Here is an 18,399-nt window from a genome sequence, read left to right on the forward strand (position 1 = left end):
GAGAGGCATGGGGATAGAGAAGCAGAATACTCAGAGGGCTTCGATATATGCCAGAATAGAGATAAAAATAAGATGTGGTGGAAGCAAAGTGAAGAGATGACCAGTTCCAAGAGGGTGGTCAGCAAAGGCTAACAGAAGCCCCTGTGTTTCAGGTGAGCGCTGGCAGGAGGCTGTAGTCTGCCAGGTGGACACTCGTGCAGTAGGACTCATGACATGCTCTGTGCCTGGTGTGGAGCAGGTGCTTCTTAAGTATTTGTTGAATGACCTTCCTCAGGGAGCACAATATCTAAGAGTAAGAATCATTGTATAACTATAACTAGAGTAGTGGAGGGGTTTACTCAAAATAAATTGGTGAATTGGTGGTTATTAACTATTTTAGATAAGCAGTTTCTCTCCCTACTAAAAAAAATGATGCTCAGGGTCAAGTGAGGAAGAGATCTGTTGACCTAACCAAAATAATTGGGGGTGAAATCCAGTGAATGCAATTCTACTGCCTTGACGGATTTTGGTATACCCATTTCCAGCTATATATTATTACTGCTAATCGTATAGACAAGGCCAACAAGTGAGCCATGATTGATAGAACATTTCAGTTGTTCTTCTGAGAGATTAATGGTGCCTTGTAAAATGCCCTATGAAGTCTGTTCCTTACTTCTGGCATTTGTTTTTGAGAACAAATACATAATTACCAGGGAGGAAGTCTCAGAGAAACTACTTTCAGGATTAAAGAGGCATTTCTCCCACTAGCATACAATTCAGGTTTTTCTCAATTGTTTGTGTTTTCACAATCTATTACTGTAACAGCATAAGTGTCTGGAATTCAAACAGACAAATCGAGAACCTTAAATGAAGCTGTTAAATTCAGAGTGCCTGTCAGGACCTGCTTTATTCTCTCACACTTGCTCCTCCCCACATATCTAGGCAGGATCAGCCACACCCCAGGCTCTTCCCTTGGCAGTCAAGGTGCTTTAAAGACTCAGGCGATTCAGCACAAGCCAGCATTACTGCGTGTGTGGTTCTGGGCATGTGCTGTACTTCTAATCACTGACACTACACCCCTACTTTGTACCCCAAATCTGGTCTTTGAGACTTGATCCTCCATGGCTTGTTGGGAACTCACCCAGCATCCAGATTTCTTGAGGTCTGAGGTTTTATGTTAGTCTTCACATTGATCCTTCCCCCTCCTTCCCCAGCATACCTGCCAGGATCTAGAGACTGACCTTAGCTACAAGCCTGTCATTCCCAACTCAGAGGACTTCTAGAATCCCCCTTGCCAAATGCTGCCCACCCACTCTAAGAACACAGCCATCTCTTTCTGCACTATGGAGATACTGCCATCTGCTTGGATTATGATCTATTGCTGGAGAGAGAGAGAGGCACTGGAGTGCCCTAGGTGACAACCTGATTCTAGTCTCTTGCTGTCTAGGTTGAAACTCTGACTAACTACTTCTTACCTTTGTAATTCTGAGTGAATGGCTAAGCCTGAGTTTCCTTATCTGCAAACTGAATGTGATGGTGATAATAATAGTCTTCCATAGTCATTGGAGGAGGAATTGTGCCACCGAGCTAGCCTGTAGGAATGTTGGAGGAAGCATCCCATCGCCTATTTCACTCTCGCCTGCACCTCCAGCAGTTTTGGATTGGCCCCATTGCTTGAAGTTAACCCTTTCTATTAGTGAGGCCGTATCTCATGAGTTGACTTCCTGGCCTAATAATGCCTCTGTGCAATGTTGTGGCCTATAAAGGGACAAATGCCTTGGCTGGGCATGGGAGGCCCTGCTTATCTGGGAACTGCTTGCTCTGGCCACACTGTGTCATCAGACATGGAAGCATTGTGGGGATCCCCACAAAGAAATGGATGTGGGGATCCTGGAGTTGATGTGTGCAAAGCTCAGTCCAGCACAGAGTGGGTGGCAGGACAGGGAGAAGGGGCCTTGTGGTTCTCTTTATCTCTGTTTCTTTTTTCTCCCAGTCTTCTACTTTCTCACTACTTGTGTCCAGATATCAGCATCTTTTCTAGTCACTCATTATAAATGAAAAAATGTAATTGTGTTTGATACCTGCAACAAACAGGAGATGATGCAGTGCAATCTCTAGACACAATTTATCTTTTTACATAAGATTCTATCAATGCCCGTTGGTACTGTAATGTCTTTATTGGGTTCAGGAATTGAAAATTGAATACAATTTTTAAAAACTTCACTTTTAAATTGCTATAAGATAGAATATTAAGCACATACACACAGCATCACAATTTATTTAAGCCTCCCCCAAATTAAAAATGCCTGGCTCTTAATTACCTAAACAGCTGATATTGACTAAAGGGGAAGCTTGGTTGTGCCTTTAGGAATATGTATTTCCCCTGCCGTGAAATCATGACCAATGAGAAGGCATCTTCTCAAGGTTCAATAAAGGAAACAAGATGTATTTTATATCTGAAACATCAACATAGTTCCCATGAAAGGCAGGAAATAGGTATTCCTTGCAGGTGTAAATCTGTTCTACCAATTAGTTCCCCTGGTAGTTGCAAAGTACATGGATCATGCAGATTTCCTTTAAGACAAAATTAAAAACACTTCCCCTGCCCTAAACAATGGTTCATGTGAAAGCATGCCATTTTATGTTTCCTGGACTAACTGAAAAAATAGTTAAAACTATTTTAAACATTTTAATCTTTGATGGAGGAGCTGACAAAAAATGTGATGGAAGGATGTCAGTTTCATTAACCCTATGTTGCAAGGAAAGAAACTAAGGTTTGAGGGTGGAGTAGATTGGCATTTAAGAGCTCCTCCTTCAAGTTATAGTGCAGCTCGATGGCTGTGATGATGGGCAAGAGTGGGCTTATGCAGGAGAGCAGAGAGGAAAGAAAGGCATGTCATGACTGGCATATGAAAATTTTGCCCATTTTGCTAAAAATTAGTGTGTGTTGGGGTTTCGAATGTATTCCAGGTTATAGGAATCGGCTATAGGCCGTTACCAATCCATCTGTGACCTTATAATTTTTCTTCCAAGCTAGGACACTTCTAAATATGGAAGGGGCACTATTAATAGTTATTCAGGGTTGATCAGTACTAAATTGTTTGTATGCAACAACCTAGAGCATATGGCTACCCCACTCCTAGGTGACCCTTCAGTGCTAAGCTTATGGTTGGCTATAAGCCTAAGTGGCCTCAAGAGATGGAGAACCACTGAGCAAAGTTGATCTGGGAGCCCTTCATGGTGTTTCAAAACTCTCTGGCAGGGTTTAAACTGGCCTGACCTTCAAATATTCTTCTGGCAGGTAGAACATCTAGAATTATGTAGTGTTACTGTATAGTTCTCTATTGTCTTAGGATAGACCCATCCAGAGTGTATGTCTTTAAACCACCTTTCTAAACCTGACTTCATAATGTAATTATATAGGGAACTTTGAAAAATACAGATCCTTAGACTCTAGCCCTAGATATTCTAATTTAATAGATCTATAGTAAGTTCAAGCCCCTGTGTTTTCAAAAATTCCTCTGGTGATTCTGATGCCTAGCTATATTTGGAAACACTCTTAGGTTTGTAAAGAGGCTATAGGGTTTTTAAAGAGCTAAAAATTTCAAATTTTTAATATGAATATTAGAAGTTGAAAGCCAATACAAGAAGAGAAAATATGAAAGAACATAAATATTTTCCATAATTTAATTATATTTTGTGTAGGACAAGAACAGAGGCAAATTGTTTAAAAATATATATGTTCCTTATTTTTCTTATGCCTTGTTTACTGGCTCAGGAACAATTTGAGACATTATAGATAAGTCATTTTTTGAACTAAGCCCTGAAGATTATAAAATTTTAACAGACAGTGGAATGTGGTAAAGGAATTCCAGCAAAGTTTACAAAGGAAACTATATAAACAGAGGCAAGGAAATAGCTATAAACTCTGTGTGAGTAGTGTTCATATCTAATTCCATATGGTAGCCACTGGCATAGTGCATAATAATTATTTATAGAAAGAAGGATGGCTTTTGGAGGGAATGCTATTATATGAGAAGGACTCTCATTCTTTATAGTTAGAGAAATTGAAGCATAGAAACAAAATAGCTTGCCCCAAATACTTTTAGGGTTGGTGTTTATTAGCTTTTATTAGCCAAACAAGTTCAATCCTATTTATAAACCTAATTCTTAGGGACTACTGAGGGAAAGAAATCTATTGGCTCTGACATTCTTTACTCCTTCCTTGGTCCCACACTAGCGGGACTAGATGCCTTCTAGTTGAAAGAGATCATGAAAGCAATAGGCCATTATGTTGAAACCAAAACTGATCTGATTACTATGTATATGTTTTCCCTTGACTGTTAAAGAAGAAGAATTTTGTGTGTGTATTTAAGAATGATTACATTCAAGTTTTAGAGAAGAAAGTTACAAAAATATTTTTTCTTATCTTGGCACAATACTCTTTCCACTCTATCAGGATATATGTCAGGCATTTGTCTAGGGGCTGAGGGTTTCTTTTTTTTAGGAATTTCTTTTAAAAGAAGTATAGTAGGCAAATCTTTTTCTCCATGGCCTTAGGGTACTATAAAGGAGATAATATACAAGGTCCACAGTATGGAAGAAGAAACAGTGTGTGTTTCTTGGCATAAACCATCTTTGTATGAAAACAGCAGCCTTGCCCTTTCCCCACACAAACCAAGTCAGAAGGATCATGAAAGGGCCCAGCACCCCACAGGTCAGTGCACACAGCCCCGTTCTTGTAGGGACTAATTATCTGTGGGCATTTCATCATAGAGATCTTATGTTGAAAAGTAGGGCAAACTAAAAAGCAGTTTCATTCAAAATATGAAAATGTCTATTACTTTATGGACTTGAGTGGGCAGGACACATAAAGCAGGTGGTTTTTCAAATGACTGGACTTCCCAGAGGCTGCTTACTATTGCAGCTGTTCTGACTTTAAGCCCTTTTAAAATGTAGCCAGCACTGCTATTAATTGGAAGAATAAGCCACATCATGAGCTTTTCCATAATTCAAAGATACTTGGTCTATCTGGTCTTAAACTTTAATAAATAATTATGAAATTTTATTCGGCTAAAAACAAGTTATTTTTTGATGATGGGAGTTGGAGAAGAAAAAGAGACTTTCTTTTAATAATCATTTAAAATATATATCATTTTTGGCTGAACTTGAAAGTGTTTTCAGCTGCTTAAGAATGAATAATATCCCCCATTTAGTATCGCTCAGTGATGTGAGAATAATTTCCCAACAAAAATGACCATAATGCTCCTTTACAAGCTGGAGATTCTGAATTGCGTGCATGATCTCATATGTGGCAGAATATCAATCACCATTGTGTGGAGCTATCTCCTAAACAAATAAACAAACAAAACCAATACCAACTCTAAAAGAAGATAATATTAACAGAGTGCTGAGTGCTCTGAGACAATCTGATCTTTTTAATCTTATGCTTTGATTATATATCAAATAAATATAGAATTTGAAATTACCATTATATTGAGATTAATCAATAATCACTCTAGAATGCTTTCCACCTGAAAAGGATTAGGGAGGCATGGGGACATTATTCTGAAATCAAAACCAATCTGATTACCATGTTATGACTTTTTTTGACTGCTAAAGAAAATTTGTGTCTGAGCATATTTAAGAATTATTACATTCAAGTTTTAGGATAGAAAGCTATAAATGTATATTTTTATTTTCCAACAAAAGCCTTCTCTCAGATGTTCTGATTTTTCTTAGGACTAATCTCAGAATCATCTTCAAGTCATTTATCGCCTCATAGCAACAGTCTATAAGAATCACATAATCTTGTCTATTCTTCCCTTATTTTAAAATATCTGTTTTGGACAGTAACCATTTGAAAACATGGATAAAATTTTAAACTTCTATAGTCTTTGTGCTTCTCTTAAGGAATTGAAAATTGGGCCGGTAACCATTATGTTCTCTTCCAGTTCTCAGAATCTGTCATCTTATGCCTATCTGATTTTATCCCCAGTGCCACTGCATACTGTCCTCATTTCATGTCTAGACGATAATGCAGTTACATCTTAACTGTTCTCTGTTCAAGCACACTGACTACCTTTTATTACATCCTATAGCTTAACCAGTCATCTTCAAGAAAGCCAACCGTCATCATGCCATACTCAAACGTAAAGTCTTCCTGAGATGATAAAGTCCAAACTTAACCATGAGAGCTGGGTAAAGTAAAGTACTCTGCCATCTGGCCATGATCAGTCTGTTCATTTTTATGATCTACCACTCTGCCACATGAATTCTCTAGTCCTACTCAAAATGGGCTACTAAACCTTCCATCATGCCCTGTAGGAGACATTCCCATCTCCATGTCTGACTTGTTTAGGACACCCTCCTATGTTTTTCTCAGCTATTTGCATTCTGTTTGTTCTTCATGATCCAACTCAGATTGTACTCCTCAGGCCCTTCTCTATTAAACTGTCTGTAATCCATCTTCTTTCCTTTACCCTGTTGACCCCAGCCACAGGATCTCCGTGATACTTAAATATCAATACCATTCACTTTTTAAAAAACTTTATTGAAGAATAGTTGACAAATATAATTGTATGTATTCAAAGTGTACAATATGATGATCTAATATACATCTACACTGATTACCAAGATCAACATAATTAATGTCATTCACTTTTTAAAAACCTTTTTATTATTCAATACTCAATGCTGCTTACTTTTGATTTATTTATAGTATATATCTGATCTATTTCCAAAATGATGATGAGAAGGTTTACAGTAGTGACCACATAAAACAGCATGTCAGTTAAAAAAGAAAGTGAAAATACAGAACAAAAAGTGGGAGAGAGGAATAACATGTATTAATGAAACTTAAAATCTAACTATATGTTTCCTAGTAGTTAAAGCAAAGAAGAACCCATTAGTTACCCTTTGGCAGTGACTTACTATTGTGATATGGTGTGTGTATTTTTTAAAACTTTTTATCTATATGCATCTTGTCTCTCTAACTCTAATCTTTGTGATTGCTAAGACTTATTTTAGGAATTATCCTTTGTAGTATGTGGTACAGTGTGTAGTCTAACATCTGATGAGTTTAATAAAATAATTGGTGATAATTATCAGAATCATAAATTTGAAGCTATTTTATTTATATAGAAATTCCAAATAGGGGCATAGTGAACATACAAATGAAAACGTGAACATAAAAAGAAGACATAGAAATCTCAGAGGAAGGATGAAGGTCTGAAGTTATGATCACTTTAATCAGAGGAAATTTTAAAAAGCATTCATAGCTTACTGTTTTGGGATAAATGACCACACGGATGTAATATAGTACAGCAAACCTTTAATAAGATTAAGAAACCGATTTTATTGGAACTAAATTGTATAGACTAATTTCCTGATTCTTCTTTCTCTCCCTAAGGAGCTGTTTTATGAGACTGAAAGGTTACTGTGCAGATACACCATGCTGTTCCTCACACTGTACATCAGGGTTTCATTTCTTCTCCATCTAAACCTATTTTTCTAAACTTGGTATAAGAGCCTTTTTAAAACAGAGGGAACTAGTCTGGCACTGTCCAAAAGCGATTTCCATGATGATAGAAATCTATACCTGTGCTGTCCAATTTGGGAGCCAGTAACCTCATGTATTAAGAGTTCAGAATGTGGCTAGTATTGGCTGAGGAACTGAATTTTAAATTATACTTGATGTTAATTACTTGAAATTTAAATGGAAAGAGCCACAAGTGTCCGGTGACTATAGAGTTGGCAGAGGCAGCTTTTACAGAGCTACTTGCCTTTAAACAGAACTTTCCATACCTGATTGGGTACCTTGACCACTGTTTCTTCATTATCACATGAAGTTTTAAGGTACCATGTATTAACAGTAAAACTTTGTGTGTTTTTGTTATTTTAAGAAGTCTATGTGGTCGGCATCAGGGAAATACAAATCAAAACCACAATGAGATACCACCTCACACCAGTCAGAATGGCTAAAATTAACAAGTCAGGAAATGACAGAAGCTGGCGAGGATGCGCAGAAAGGGGAACCCTCCTACACTGTTGGTGGGAATGCGAGCTGGTGCAACCACTCTGGAAAATAGCATGGAGTTTCCTCAAAAAGTTGAAAATAGAGCTACCCTACGACCCAGCAGTTGCACTACTGGGTATTTACCCCAAAGATACAAATGTAGTGATCTGAAGGGGCACGTGCACCCGAATGTTTATAGCAGCAATGTCCACAATAGCCAAACTATGGAAAGAACCTAGATGTCCATCAACAGATGAATGGATAAAGAAGATGTGGTATATGTATATAATGGAATACTATGCAGCCATCAAAAGAAATGAAACCTTGCCATTTGCTACGACGTGGATGGAACTAGAGGGTATTATGCTTAGCGAAATGAGTCAATCGGAGAAAGACAACTATCATATGATCTCCCTGATATGAGGAAGTGGAGATGCATTGTGGGGGGCTTGGGGGGTAGGAAAAGAATAAATGAAACAAGATGCGATAGGGAGGGAGACAAACCATAAGAGACTCTTAATCTCACAAAACAAACTGAGGGTTGCTGGGGGGAAGGGGAGAGGGCTAGGGTAGTGGGGTTATGGACATTGGGGAGGGTATGTGCTATGATGAGTGCTGTGAAGTGTGTAAACCTGGCAATTCACAGACCTGTACCCCTGGGGCTAATAATACATTATATGTTTATTAAAAAAATAAAAAAAATTATAAAAACAAAACAAAACCAAAAAAATAGAAAAAAGGAGAAGTCTATGTGGTCAAAAGTAGAGAAATTTATGATTTACTGCCTTGTAACATGGAGAGGATCATCCCTGTTTCTGTCATTATGTTTGTTCTTGGACTTAAAGAAAAGCACTTCTAAAATAGGAGTCTCCACAGGGTATAGGCCACTTTTCCTGGGCTACTGGAAGATGACACCCTTTGGGCAGAATTTGTACTTGTAGCCTGAGTGTCCCTCTGTAGGACATTCTCTAAAATCCTCTCTCAACTGGGCATCTGAGCAAGTGGGCCTACCAAATTCTTCTCAAGGTGGACTTTTCTCTCTTATTTTGCTCATAGGAGCAACTGGGAGGTGTTTGTTTTCTTTAGGCCAGGAGGAGCTTGCTCTAAGTCTTCCTTTTAATTTTTTTTTTTTTTTTAATATGAGGATCCCCACACTTGCTTTTTGAAATGCTATTCTGTTAACTGCTATTTCCTTTAAGCCTGTTATGCCTTTTTTCCATCTGAGTTGAAGTCTCTTTTCCCAGTGGAGCCTTTCTTTCTCAGCTTAGTCATGCTATGCGTGGAGACCCACATCCACACTGCTGGCCTCTCTGACTCATCCTGGGAGGCTTGCTTGCTCCAGGAACCCTGCTCACACTGCAGTGGAACAACAGGGAGGCTCCAATAAAGCCAGCCCTTTCTGAAATCTGCCTCTTTTCCTGGCATCTCTTCTTCTTGTCTATAGCTACATGAGAAGGGAAAAAACCAAAAATGTCCTCCCCCCGCTTTAAGGTAACGCTTTTAGTAAATAGTTTCTAGCAACCCTAATTTCCAGTTTATAAGCTACTTCTGTTATTGCTGAGGCTTTTAAATATTCCATAATCTGGCTAGTAGAAAAACCCACTAATGGTCCAATTTTCCTTTTTCCTCTACCAGCAAGCCAAGAGAGTCAGTTCTGACAGTTACATTTTCCTTCCAGTTACAGGTTAAATTGTTTCCCTTTTTGAAATATATTATTCATAAATGTGAACAGTCTCTGAACTATAGCTCCTCCCATCCACAGATAGAAGACTAGGTAGCTGGAAATTGCTCATCTGCCCCATTGGCTGTTCTGGAGTTGTACAGAGCTGGGTCTTCACACTTCCAGGCCAGGATTTTCCTTGGCCCTCCCTACCCCTCAAAGTAAACCCTCTGCCAAGAATGGCTCAGGCCCATGATTTCCCAATCCAGATGGGTTCAGACAATAAATTTCTCTGACTTGATTTGCTAAAAGGGCCAAAGTTGAATAATATAATGAAAATAAAAAACTGATCACTGACTCAAATCTAAGTTTGGCCAGTAACTCATTCAATTGACTTTTTTTTTTTTAAATCACTAAACACATTCTGAAAGTATAAAAAAGAACTCCAACCTGAGTGTCCCATTAACTCGGGGAAGCCTGACCCAGGCAGTCACTAAAGAAGAAACTTTATATACCTAACTAGAGTTGTCTATGGGAGAAATCAAGAGGTGCGCATTATTTTTGATTGTGTAAATTAGCTTGGTTGTGCACAAGTACCACTTTTTCCCAGTTAAAATTCTCTCTCTCTCTCTCTCTCTCTCTACATATATATATATATATATATATATATATATAAAATATATGTTATATGTACTCTTTGTCTTTAGTCTGAAGCATTTTACCCACCTTATTATTTTTAAGAAAATAACTTTGGGTTATCTTGATTTGAGCTGGGAGAACCTGCCCACTCTGTATTACTTTTCTCATCTCGGCACAAGACCTTACACAATGACCTTACTGCTTTAATTTTGTGTGCAATGGGGCACCACCCTTTGCTAGCTTTTAAGCCTGGGAATACACAGAGGGTGAACTGCAAGGCAACTGTTTCCCAAGGAGTACGGGTCAATCTGTTGCAGAGATCTGGAGGTTCATTTGCCAGGAGAAAAGTGCTGTTATATGAAACTCAAGTTAGCTAAATTCCACCTGAACTAACCAGGTGGGAGGGAATATGTGACATTATTGACAACTGTGGAAGCTCCCACATTATCAAGCCTAGAAAACAGTATGTGTGGCAAAGGTACAGTAGGATACACAGACTGCTTGCCAGAGAGAGAAGTCCCAACCCTGACAGCATCCCTGGGGTGGGGGGCACGGAGGGGCGGCGGCCTTTACACTCTGGCTGCCTCACCTTACCTTGACCACATCGTCGTTGAGATGCTTGGGGTCGCGGTTGACCAGGTCGATTTCCTTGGTGTGCGCGTCGTACACTTGCTTCTCGTTCATCTCTTCTGCCATGGCCTTGTTGTTGGGCTTGTAGATGTTGCCCTGTTCCCGGATGGGAACAGTGTAGAGATGTCCCTGTGCAGGGCAGACGTCCAGGAAGGGGAGGGTGGCCGGGGAAATGGGAAGAAAATTTCAAAAAGAAAAACAAGCGATCAGAAGTCAGCCTGGTGGCGGGGCAACCTCGAGTTTCAAAATCGAACTAACGGCTTCGGCAGTGGTGGCTCCGCGCACAGTAAACTCCTTGGCGCCGCAAGCTTTTTAAGAGGATCGAGGAGAGGACACCACACCCCTCCGTACCAGGCAGGGAGCTCCGGTCTCCCCAGCCCGCCGCCAGGGGTCAGGGCAAACCCCGCAGCGTCCGCCTAGGCCCCCGCCCGGTGCACACCCAGCCCACTGTACCCTGCGGAGACACCAGCAGGAGAGGGGACCCGATCTCTGACTTCCGTCCAACCACCCTTGCTGCTACGCCATCCTCGCCCCGAATGATTCACCTGCTTTATTTTTCCCGTCCCCCTAGCCCCAATTCCTTCTCTCAATAAGCTCTTCAAGCTTATCTTTCAGATCCAGTTTGAGCCCCCGACCCACGGAGTGTCCCCATTTTTATTGCTTTCTGGTCGCATCTCCCTCGCACTTGTTCGCGTCCCCCACCCTCCCTCAGCCCTCTTTGTCCCTACCTTGCTCTCCCCACCCCCGTGGTGGTCACAGTGCCGAAAGCCCCCATCTCTGGAGCAAACCATGTGTCACCCCCCCCAACCCCCCCCCCCACTCCCCCACCCCCGCCTAAACTCCTTAGAACAACGATCTCTCACCTGCACAGAGCCCTCGACCCACCCTCAGGTCACTCTTAGGCTGCCTGCCGGTGGCTGAGCCGCGGCCGTGCTTGAGAAAACGAGGTCTCCACACCCGGGCGGAGCCCGAGCACAGGAGGGTGGTTGGAAGGGGTGGTGGTAGTTGGGGGGAGGTGAGGTCCATCCCTCTCCAAACACCCCCGCCAGGCGCCAAGATGCAGGAAGAGTTCTTGAGGTGGCCCAAGAGCTTTGGAAAGTGCAAACAGGACGCTCTCCGCCCAAGCCAACCCGTCCAGGAGCCTGGCAGGGAGCCGCGGGGACTGTCCCCCGGATTGCGGGTGAAGGTGAATGACTTCCCACCCTGCGTTCCATCTCGCTGCTTCTCAGCAGGCAGGGGCTGGACCGTGGGAGTCCCGAAATAAAGCAGCAAGCAGCACCCCGGATCCACCTAGAAATGCGTCCTTAGTGCTAATTTCAGGACCCGACCCCCCTTTCCGCCTCCCTCTAGTATAGGGGCACCCGGCCCCTTTTCTAAATAGGAAAACAGAAAACATTCCTGCCTCCTCTTCACCTCTCTGCCCAGGCCCATTCCGCAGAGGTGCCAGCGCGAGAGAAGTGTTCCGAAGTCGAGAGAGGGCTGGGGCAGGGAAAGCAGTCGGAATATTTGGAGTGGGAGATAGCAGAAGGAGGCACTCCTTGCGCTCGGCAGGGCTCGGCGCGCACCCACACAAGCCTACCTCGGAGTCTACGTATTTGCCCCCAGACATGCTGGCCCGTGGCTGGATGAAGGCTCTGAGATTTCCCTGGGCTGTTATTTAAGGGAACTGAGGAAGGAAGATCTTGTATTGTATGGGGGAGAAAAAGGCGCTGGCGGGGGGTGGTGGCTGGGAGGGAGCCTCCTGGCCGTCCTCCAAGGGTTTGTTCTGCAGCGGTTGGCCGGGACTTGCGCGGTGCCGGGTCTAGGCACATCCCCAAGGTTCTGGCAGCAGAGGGCGGGGAGCGCCCGCAGGGAGCAAAGAGCAATGAGAAAGCGTTTCACCAGCGCTGAGTTGCTTGGGCAAATATTTTAAACCTGGGGCAAGATTTTCCCAGTTATGAACCACTCAGAGGCGTCCTGCGGAGAGCGAATGTTTTCGAAGTGTTATCATTCTCACAGGGGTGGGGAGTGAAGGGACCCGCGCGCAAGCAGAGATGCCCAGTGTGGGCACCCGAGCTTCAAAAAGAATTCAGCTTTGTTCTAAGCCGTTTCTCATCGCCCACGTTCCATCGCTGCCCAAGACACAGCTATCTTCCAGTTTCACAGAGGAAGGGAGGAAAAATGACCCAAAACCTTTAGGTGCATTTCACATTTAAACACAAGGAAGGAATTTGTGTGGGTTCCTGTGTATGGTGTGCTTTTGGTGACACTCCTTTACATCTAGTTGATGGGGATGGAAACTGGAAGAAGCAGACATGTAGAATTTAACATTTCCCAACCAATTCTGAAATTCTCCACAACGCTTTGAAATAAATGAAAATGTTAAATTTTACTGATCTTTTTGGAATAAAGGAAATTCATGCCAACACGTTATGTCATATTTACAAATATGTAAAATATTTACAGTTGTAGAAATATTTAATTAGAGCTTCAAGTTTGTCAGAGTTTTTTTCTAATGTACTCGTCTGTGAGTTAGAGGAGACCCGGTTTTTCTAATTGATTAGAAGTTTAAGAAATTGTTAGCAGTTAAAATAGTTTATCTATTCCTGAATTTGGGGATGCTGAATTTGGGAATTTTTATTATAAAGCAACACAAGATAATTAAACAATAAGCAGTAAACTTCCATTTGGGCTATAATAAGTCAAGAAATTCACTGTCCGGAACAGACATTTTACCTAAGGTTCCACATACAATCAAGAGTAAAATTATGACTTGAAATTAAACAAAAACTGAGAATATACATGAAGGGGCATAGATTACATTAAAAAATACTGGCAGTCTGACATGGGGGTGGGGACACAAAAGGGGGAGGAGAGGTGGAATAGAGGATGGAACACTTGGAGTTGATTATCTAGTTAGGGAGAAGATACGAAAATATAAAAGAACTGTAAAGGACAAGCTATTGTTTATAGTAAAAAAGCAATACAATTTTTAAAAAAGATCAGCTTTAATTATATGGCAGGGGAAATGACATAAGTGTTGGCATTAATTATGGCTACTAGTCGTTATTAGAATACTAAAGATCTTCTAAAAATTGGGTTTTTAATTTTTTATTTCTGCCAAAATCCATTTCTAAATTTTTTGAACAAATTGTGGCTTAACAAACATGATATACTACAGAAGAGTGGTGTCAGGGTCAGTGTGTTGTGTGGTGCCCAGTCTACCTCTAAGTGATTGCTGAAGGGTTGCTTTTCATTTAATTCTTCCTTCATAAGTTGGTTGCAAAGCAGTTGTGGTATGGTCTATGGAAAAATGTGGAAGCTGTTTCCCATCCATTGTTATTCAATTTTCAGCTGTGATGAGTAATCTTGACTGCGAAAAAAGTCAACAGGAACAGGGAGAGTGTGTGTCCTGCATTCCAGCAAGGAATGGACTTTCTGGGGAGGCCTGTGAGTGAATGCTTAACTAGCACTCAACTTAGGTAAGTCCATGGCGAAGCCAAATCAACAGCAGCACAGGAAATCATAATGATCACTGAACCGTTGTCAATGCCAAAATGAATTCCTAATGAGAGGAAAAACCACAAAGTTTTCATTAACCTGCCTCAACAAGAAGCTAGAACCAAAAAGAAACAGATTGTATTCTGGTTATAACAGCTAAATTAAACTATTGGCTCCAACTTCACGAGAAATAAAAATGAAGAACATTGTTAGCATGGGTATAAGATTTGAAACGAACAGATGATATAAAAAGCAATGTATTTTTTCTTTGATACTCCCACAGATAACTTTAGGCTTGGAGGCAAGCTAATAAATTTCTCCAAATCATTTACTAAAAAATGAGTGAATGGCAACTTATTTGCGTTCCTTTTTTTTTTTTTTTTTAAAAGAAGCAGCCTTAAAGGTCAGCTCACGCATTATATGTTACCAAAAATATAGAGCTAAAAGGGACACCATTCATCCAAATCAGTCACGTTAGAGATGTGGAAATTGATGTCTAAATATATAAAAATGGATTTTTGCGGGTATCAAAACATTTTAAAGTTGATAAATAACTAGAGCACCTATTAACAATTTCTGGGACATAAGATTCTTAAATAGTCTGGGGAGGATCTACTCATGGTAAAATTGTGAAGTTAGTTGCCCTTTATGTTCTCTTATCTTACCAACTGCCACCCCCCCAACCTCTCCAGTCCCCACCAGCCTAGAATCCTCTTATGCTAAACTGGCTTCATCTGATTTCCACTCTAGAATTAGGAGTCTAAGGTTTGACTGCTTACAATGATATCAGTGGTTTTAAGAAGCAGGCAGTTTTCCAACATTTGTCAATATTCAGAAGCCCAAGACTGCCCAAATATGACTTTGTCAGTGAGCTCAGAAAAGTGATTACAGTTTGGATTATAATAGTGGCCATCACTAGGTGTGATATAAAAAGAATAATAACCAGCAAGGCACAGCTGCCCAGCAGTCATTCCCAACTTGGATCACAGCTCTGGAGCTATGTCTTGGAGTCCTGCTGGCTAGTTGTTGGCTCACTAGGATGTTAGGGGCCTTTAGGAGAAGGTCAGAAGGGGAAGGGGGAACATTTCAGAGGTTGACTATTTACATGCATAAATATCAATATTTTTACAAGCTGTATGTTCAGCTGAATATTTATCCTGTTTTTCAGCATCACCACCTCACATACCTTCCACTGAATTCCATTCGGGCCTTCCCACACCTGCCTTACCTTCTTCTATAACTTCCATTTTATATATGGAAAGAAACAGCTTTCTAGATGAAGATCTGCCTCATCATCTGATCCCGTTCCATCCCTCTTGTGGCTTGAAGGCCCCCATTGGACTCTTCCTTGTTGTGGGCCTTTCCATCTTGAGTATTTTAAATGTCTTTTTTTCTGTTTATTTTCTTTTTTCTTAAATTTTTTTTTTTTTTTTTTTTTTTTTTTAGATTTTATTTGACAGAGAGAGAGAGAGAGAGAGAGGGAACACAAGCAGGGGGAGTGGGAGAGGGAGAAGCAGGCTCCCCTCTGAGCAGGGAGCCCAATGTGGGGCTCGATCCCAGGACCCTGGGATCATGACCTGAGCTGAAGGCAGACGCTTAACGACTGAGCCACCCAGGCGCCCCATCTATTTATTTTCTTAAAATAATAAACAAACACCTATTTCTACATTCAAAAATCTTCCTGATCACAATGGATGAGAAAATATTCTTTTCATATTGTTTCTTTAAATTAACCTCACTCTGCTTCTTTGTAAAATGGAAAACATATTGACATCTACCCAATAGTGATGCCATGAACATTTAATGAGGTGATGCATTTAAAGCACAAAGGATATTGCCTAAATCATAACAGATGCTAGGGTTAGGGACAAATTTCAGCCTACAGATTCAGAATTGAAATAAATGTATTTACTTTAAAGTATTTTTATTGTAAAATAGTTTAATACCCCAAGTTGCAGTAAATAGTATAATGAACTCCCACCATCAAGCTTGACCAAATAATACCATTTTGTCTTATTTGTTTTAGATTTTTTTTTTTTTTAGATTTTTATTTATTTGACACAGAGAGAGATCACAAGTAGGCAGAGAGTCAGGCAGAGTGGGGGCGGGGGAAGCAGGCTCCCCGCTGAGCAGCGAGCCCAATGCAGGGCTTGATCCCAGGACCCTGAGATCATGACTTGAGCTGAAGGCAGAGGCTAAACCCTCTGAGCCACCCAAGCGCCCCTGTTTTAGATTTTTTAAAAATGGAAAACATGTGTATTACTGAAGTCCCTTGTGAGGTGTAACTTCCTCTCTTTTGGTAACTGAGCTTAATTTCTTTCACAAATCCCACCCTTTCAGGTGACAGAAACTTCAGGTCAGTCCATTTCTAGTTTCTGCCATGTCGTCGGGATTGAACCTAAATTCCAGGGGCTTATGAATTGCCAAGGAATCTCGGGGTGGGTCTGTGGAGGAATCTCTTCCTTAACTGTCCGTCTTGGATCTGCTGATAGCTACATCATCATCCTCAGTTATTGGTCCATTCAGAGCACTGCTACTCTGTCCCTTCGTGTTCCTTCAATATACCCCTTAAGGCTAGAGACACTTTTTTGCTACTTCTGTTTTTTTCTTGGGGCTCTAGTTATATCTACTGAATCTGGGTGGGCAGGCCTTACGTAGCAGCACGGATCTATCCACCGTGAAGCTGCTTTGGAGAAGAGAAGAAATGCCCTGCCATGGTACAGAGAAACTCTAGGGGGTTGCCATCTCCACAGGCCCTACTCAGAAACAGGAAGCACAAATATCTCAGCTATTAGATTCTCTTAATTTATCTGGGCCTCAGCTAAAGACACACATATGTCAAAAATCATTTTGCTTATTTCCCCAATTTCTTTTCCCTTGTGTAGGAAGCCATGCTTATACATCACCCAAGAATTTTTCTGTGCCCTGAATTCCCCCAGGACATTCACCAAGGCTTTTGGAATCAAGAAAAGTCTTATCTCTGCTTTTCTGCTGTAATGATGCTTCACTAGGCATGGGGGTGGGTAGGGAGGGGAGGGCTCCAGGGGCATCTAGAGAAGAACAGAAGTTAACATTTCAGAAGTGTCATCATTCAGTTTTCTTTTTCCTCTTCAACCAAATCCTGCCAAGTTTTGCCAGTAACATCTTTCTTAAGTTCTATCTGGTATTTCTGAATGATAACAAACCCTTAAATTCAAATTTTAAATATAGGAGAACTTCTGTCGGTATTTATATTTCATTGATAGCCTTACATTAAGGCTTCCATCCTTCTAATTAACTCAAAATATTGATAGTGGAATAATATATCTGGCCTTTAGCTATCATATCAGTTTACTTTATAATTTTCTTATTAAATATTTTGTTACTAAGACTAAAGCAATCTGACTGGTTATTTAATATGATTGAAATAAGATTAATTCTTGAGAAAAAATTTTGGATACAAATCATGTGTAGAAAAGTTCAGTTCTTTTCAGTGTCCTAACTTAACTTGGTAAAAGTACAGTTGTATGTACTAAATCAGTGCAGATGAAGCTTTATGGCTATGTCTGAGTGATATCACAATAGCTAGTTAAAAGTGAAAGATGGTGTGAACCAACACTTCTTTTGTCATCATCTATCCATTGCATATTTTTTTAAAAAGATTTTATTTATCTCTTTGACAGACAGAGATCACAAGTACGCAGTGAGGCGGGCGTGGGGGTGGGGGAAGCAGGCTCCCTGCTGAGCAGAGAGCCCTGCGATGTGGGGCTCCATACCAAGACCCTGAGATCATGACCTGAGCCGAAGGCAAAGGCTTAATCCACTGAGCCACCCAGGTGCCCCTATCCATTGCACATTTTAAACTGAATTTTAGGGTGTATCAATCAGTTATTGTTATAATATTTTGGCATAAATAAACTACTACAAAACTCCGTAGTTCATTTGTTCACACAGTTCTATGGACTGGGTGGGCTGGGGCTTGGCTGATGTAGGCTAGGATGGCTGGGGCATCTCT

General features: G+C 41.0%; 1 protein-coding gene across 1 annotated transcript in view; it reads right to left on the minus strand.

The window, feature by feature from the left end:
* Nucleotides 1-13,125, minus strand: part of LOC111151954 (caveolin 1) — a 35,975-nt gene extending 22,850 nt beyond the window's left edge. The window contains exons 1-2 of the mRNA XM_022510198.1: nucleotides 12,505-13,125; nucleotides 10,890-11,054 (exon numbers count right to left, since the gene is read on the minus strand). Of these exons, the coding sequence (XP_022365906.1) occupies nucleotides 10,890-11,054; nucleotides 12,505-12,534 (195 nt within the window). The 5' untranslated portion in view covers nucleotides 12,535-13,125. The remainder of the gene's footprint in view (nucleotides 1-10,889; nucleotides 11,055-12,504) is intronic.
* Nucleotides 13,126-18,399: the final 5,274 nt, after the last annotated feature.

This window comes from Enhydra lutris, unplaced genomic scaffold (genome assembly GCF_002288905.1).
Source record: "Enhydra lutris kenyoni isolate GAN:26980312 unplaced genomic scaffold, ASM228890v2 scaffoldscaffold27, whole genome shotgun sequence".
Taxonomy (NCBI): Eukaryota; Metazoa; Chordata; class Mammalia; order Carnivora; family Mustelidae; genus Enhydra; species Enhydra lutris.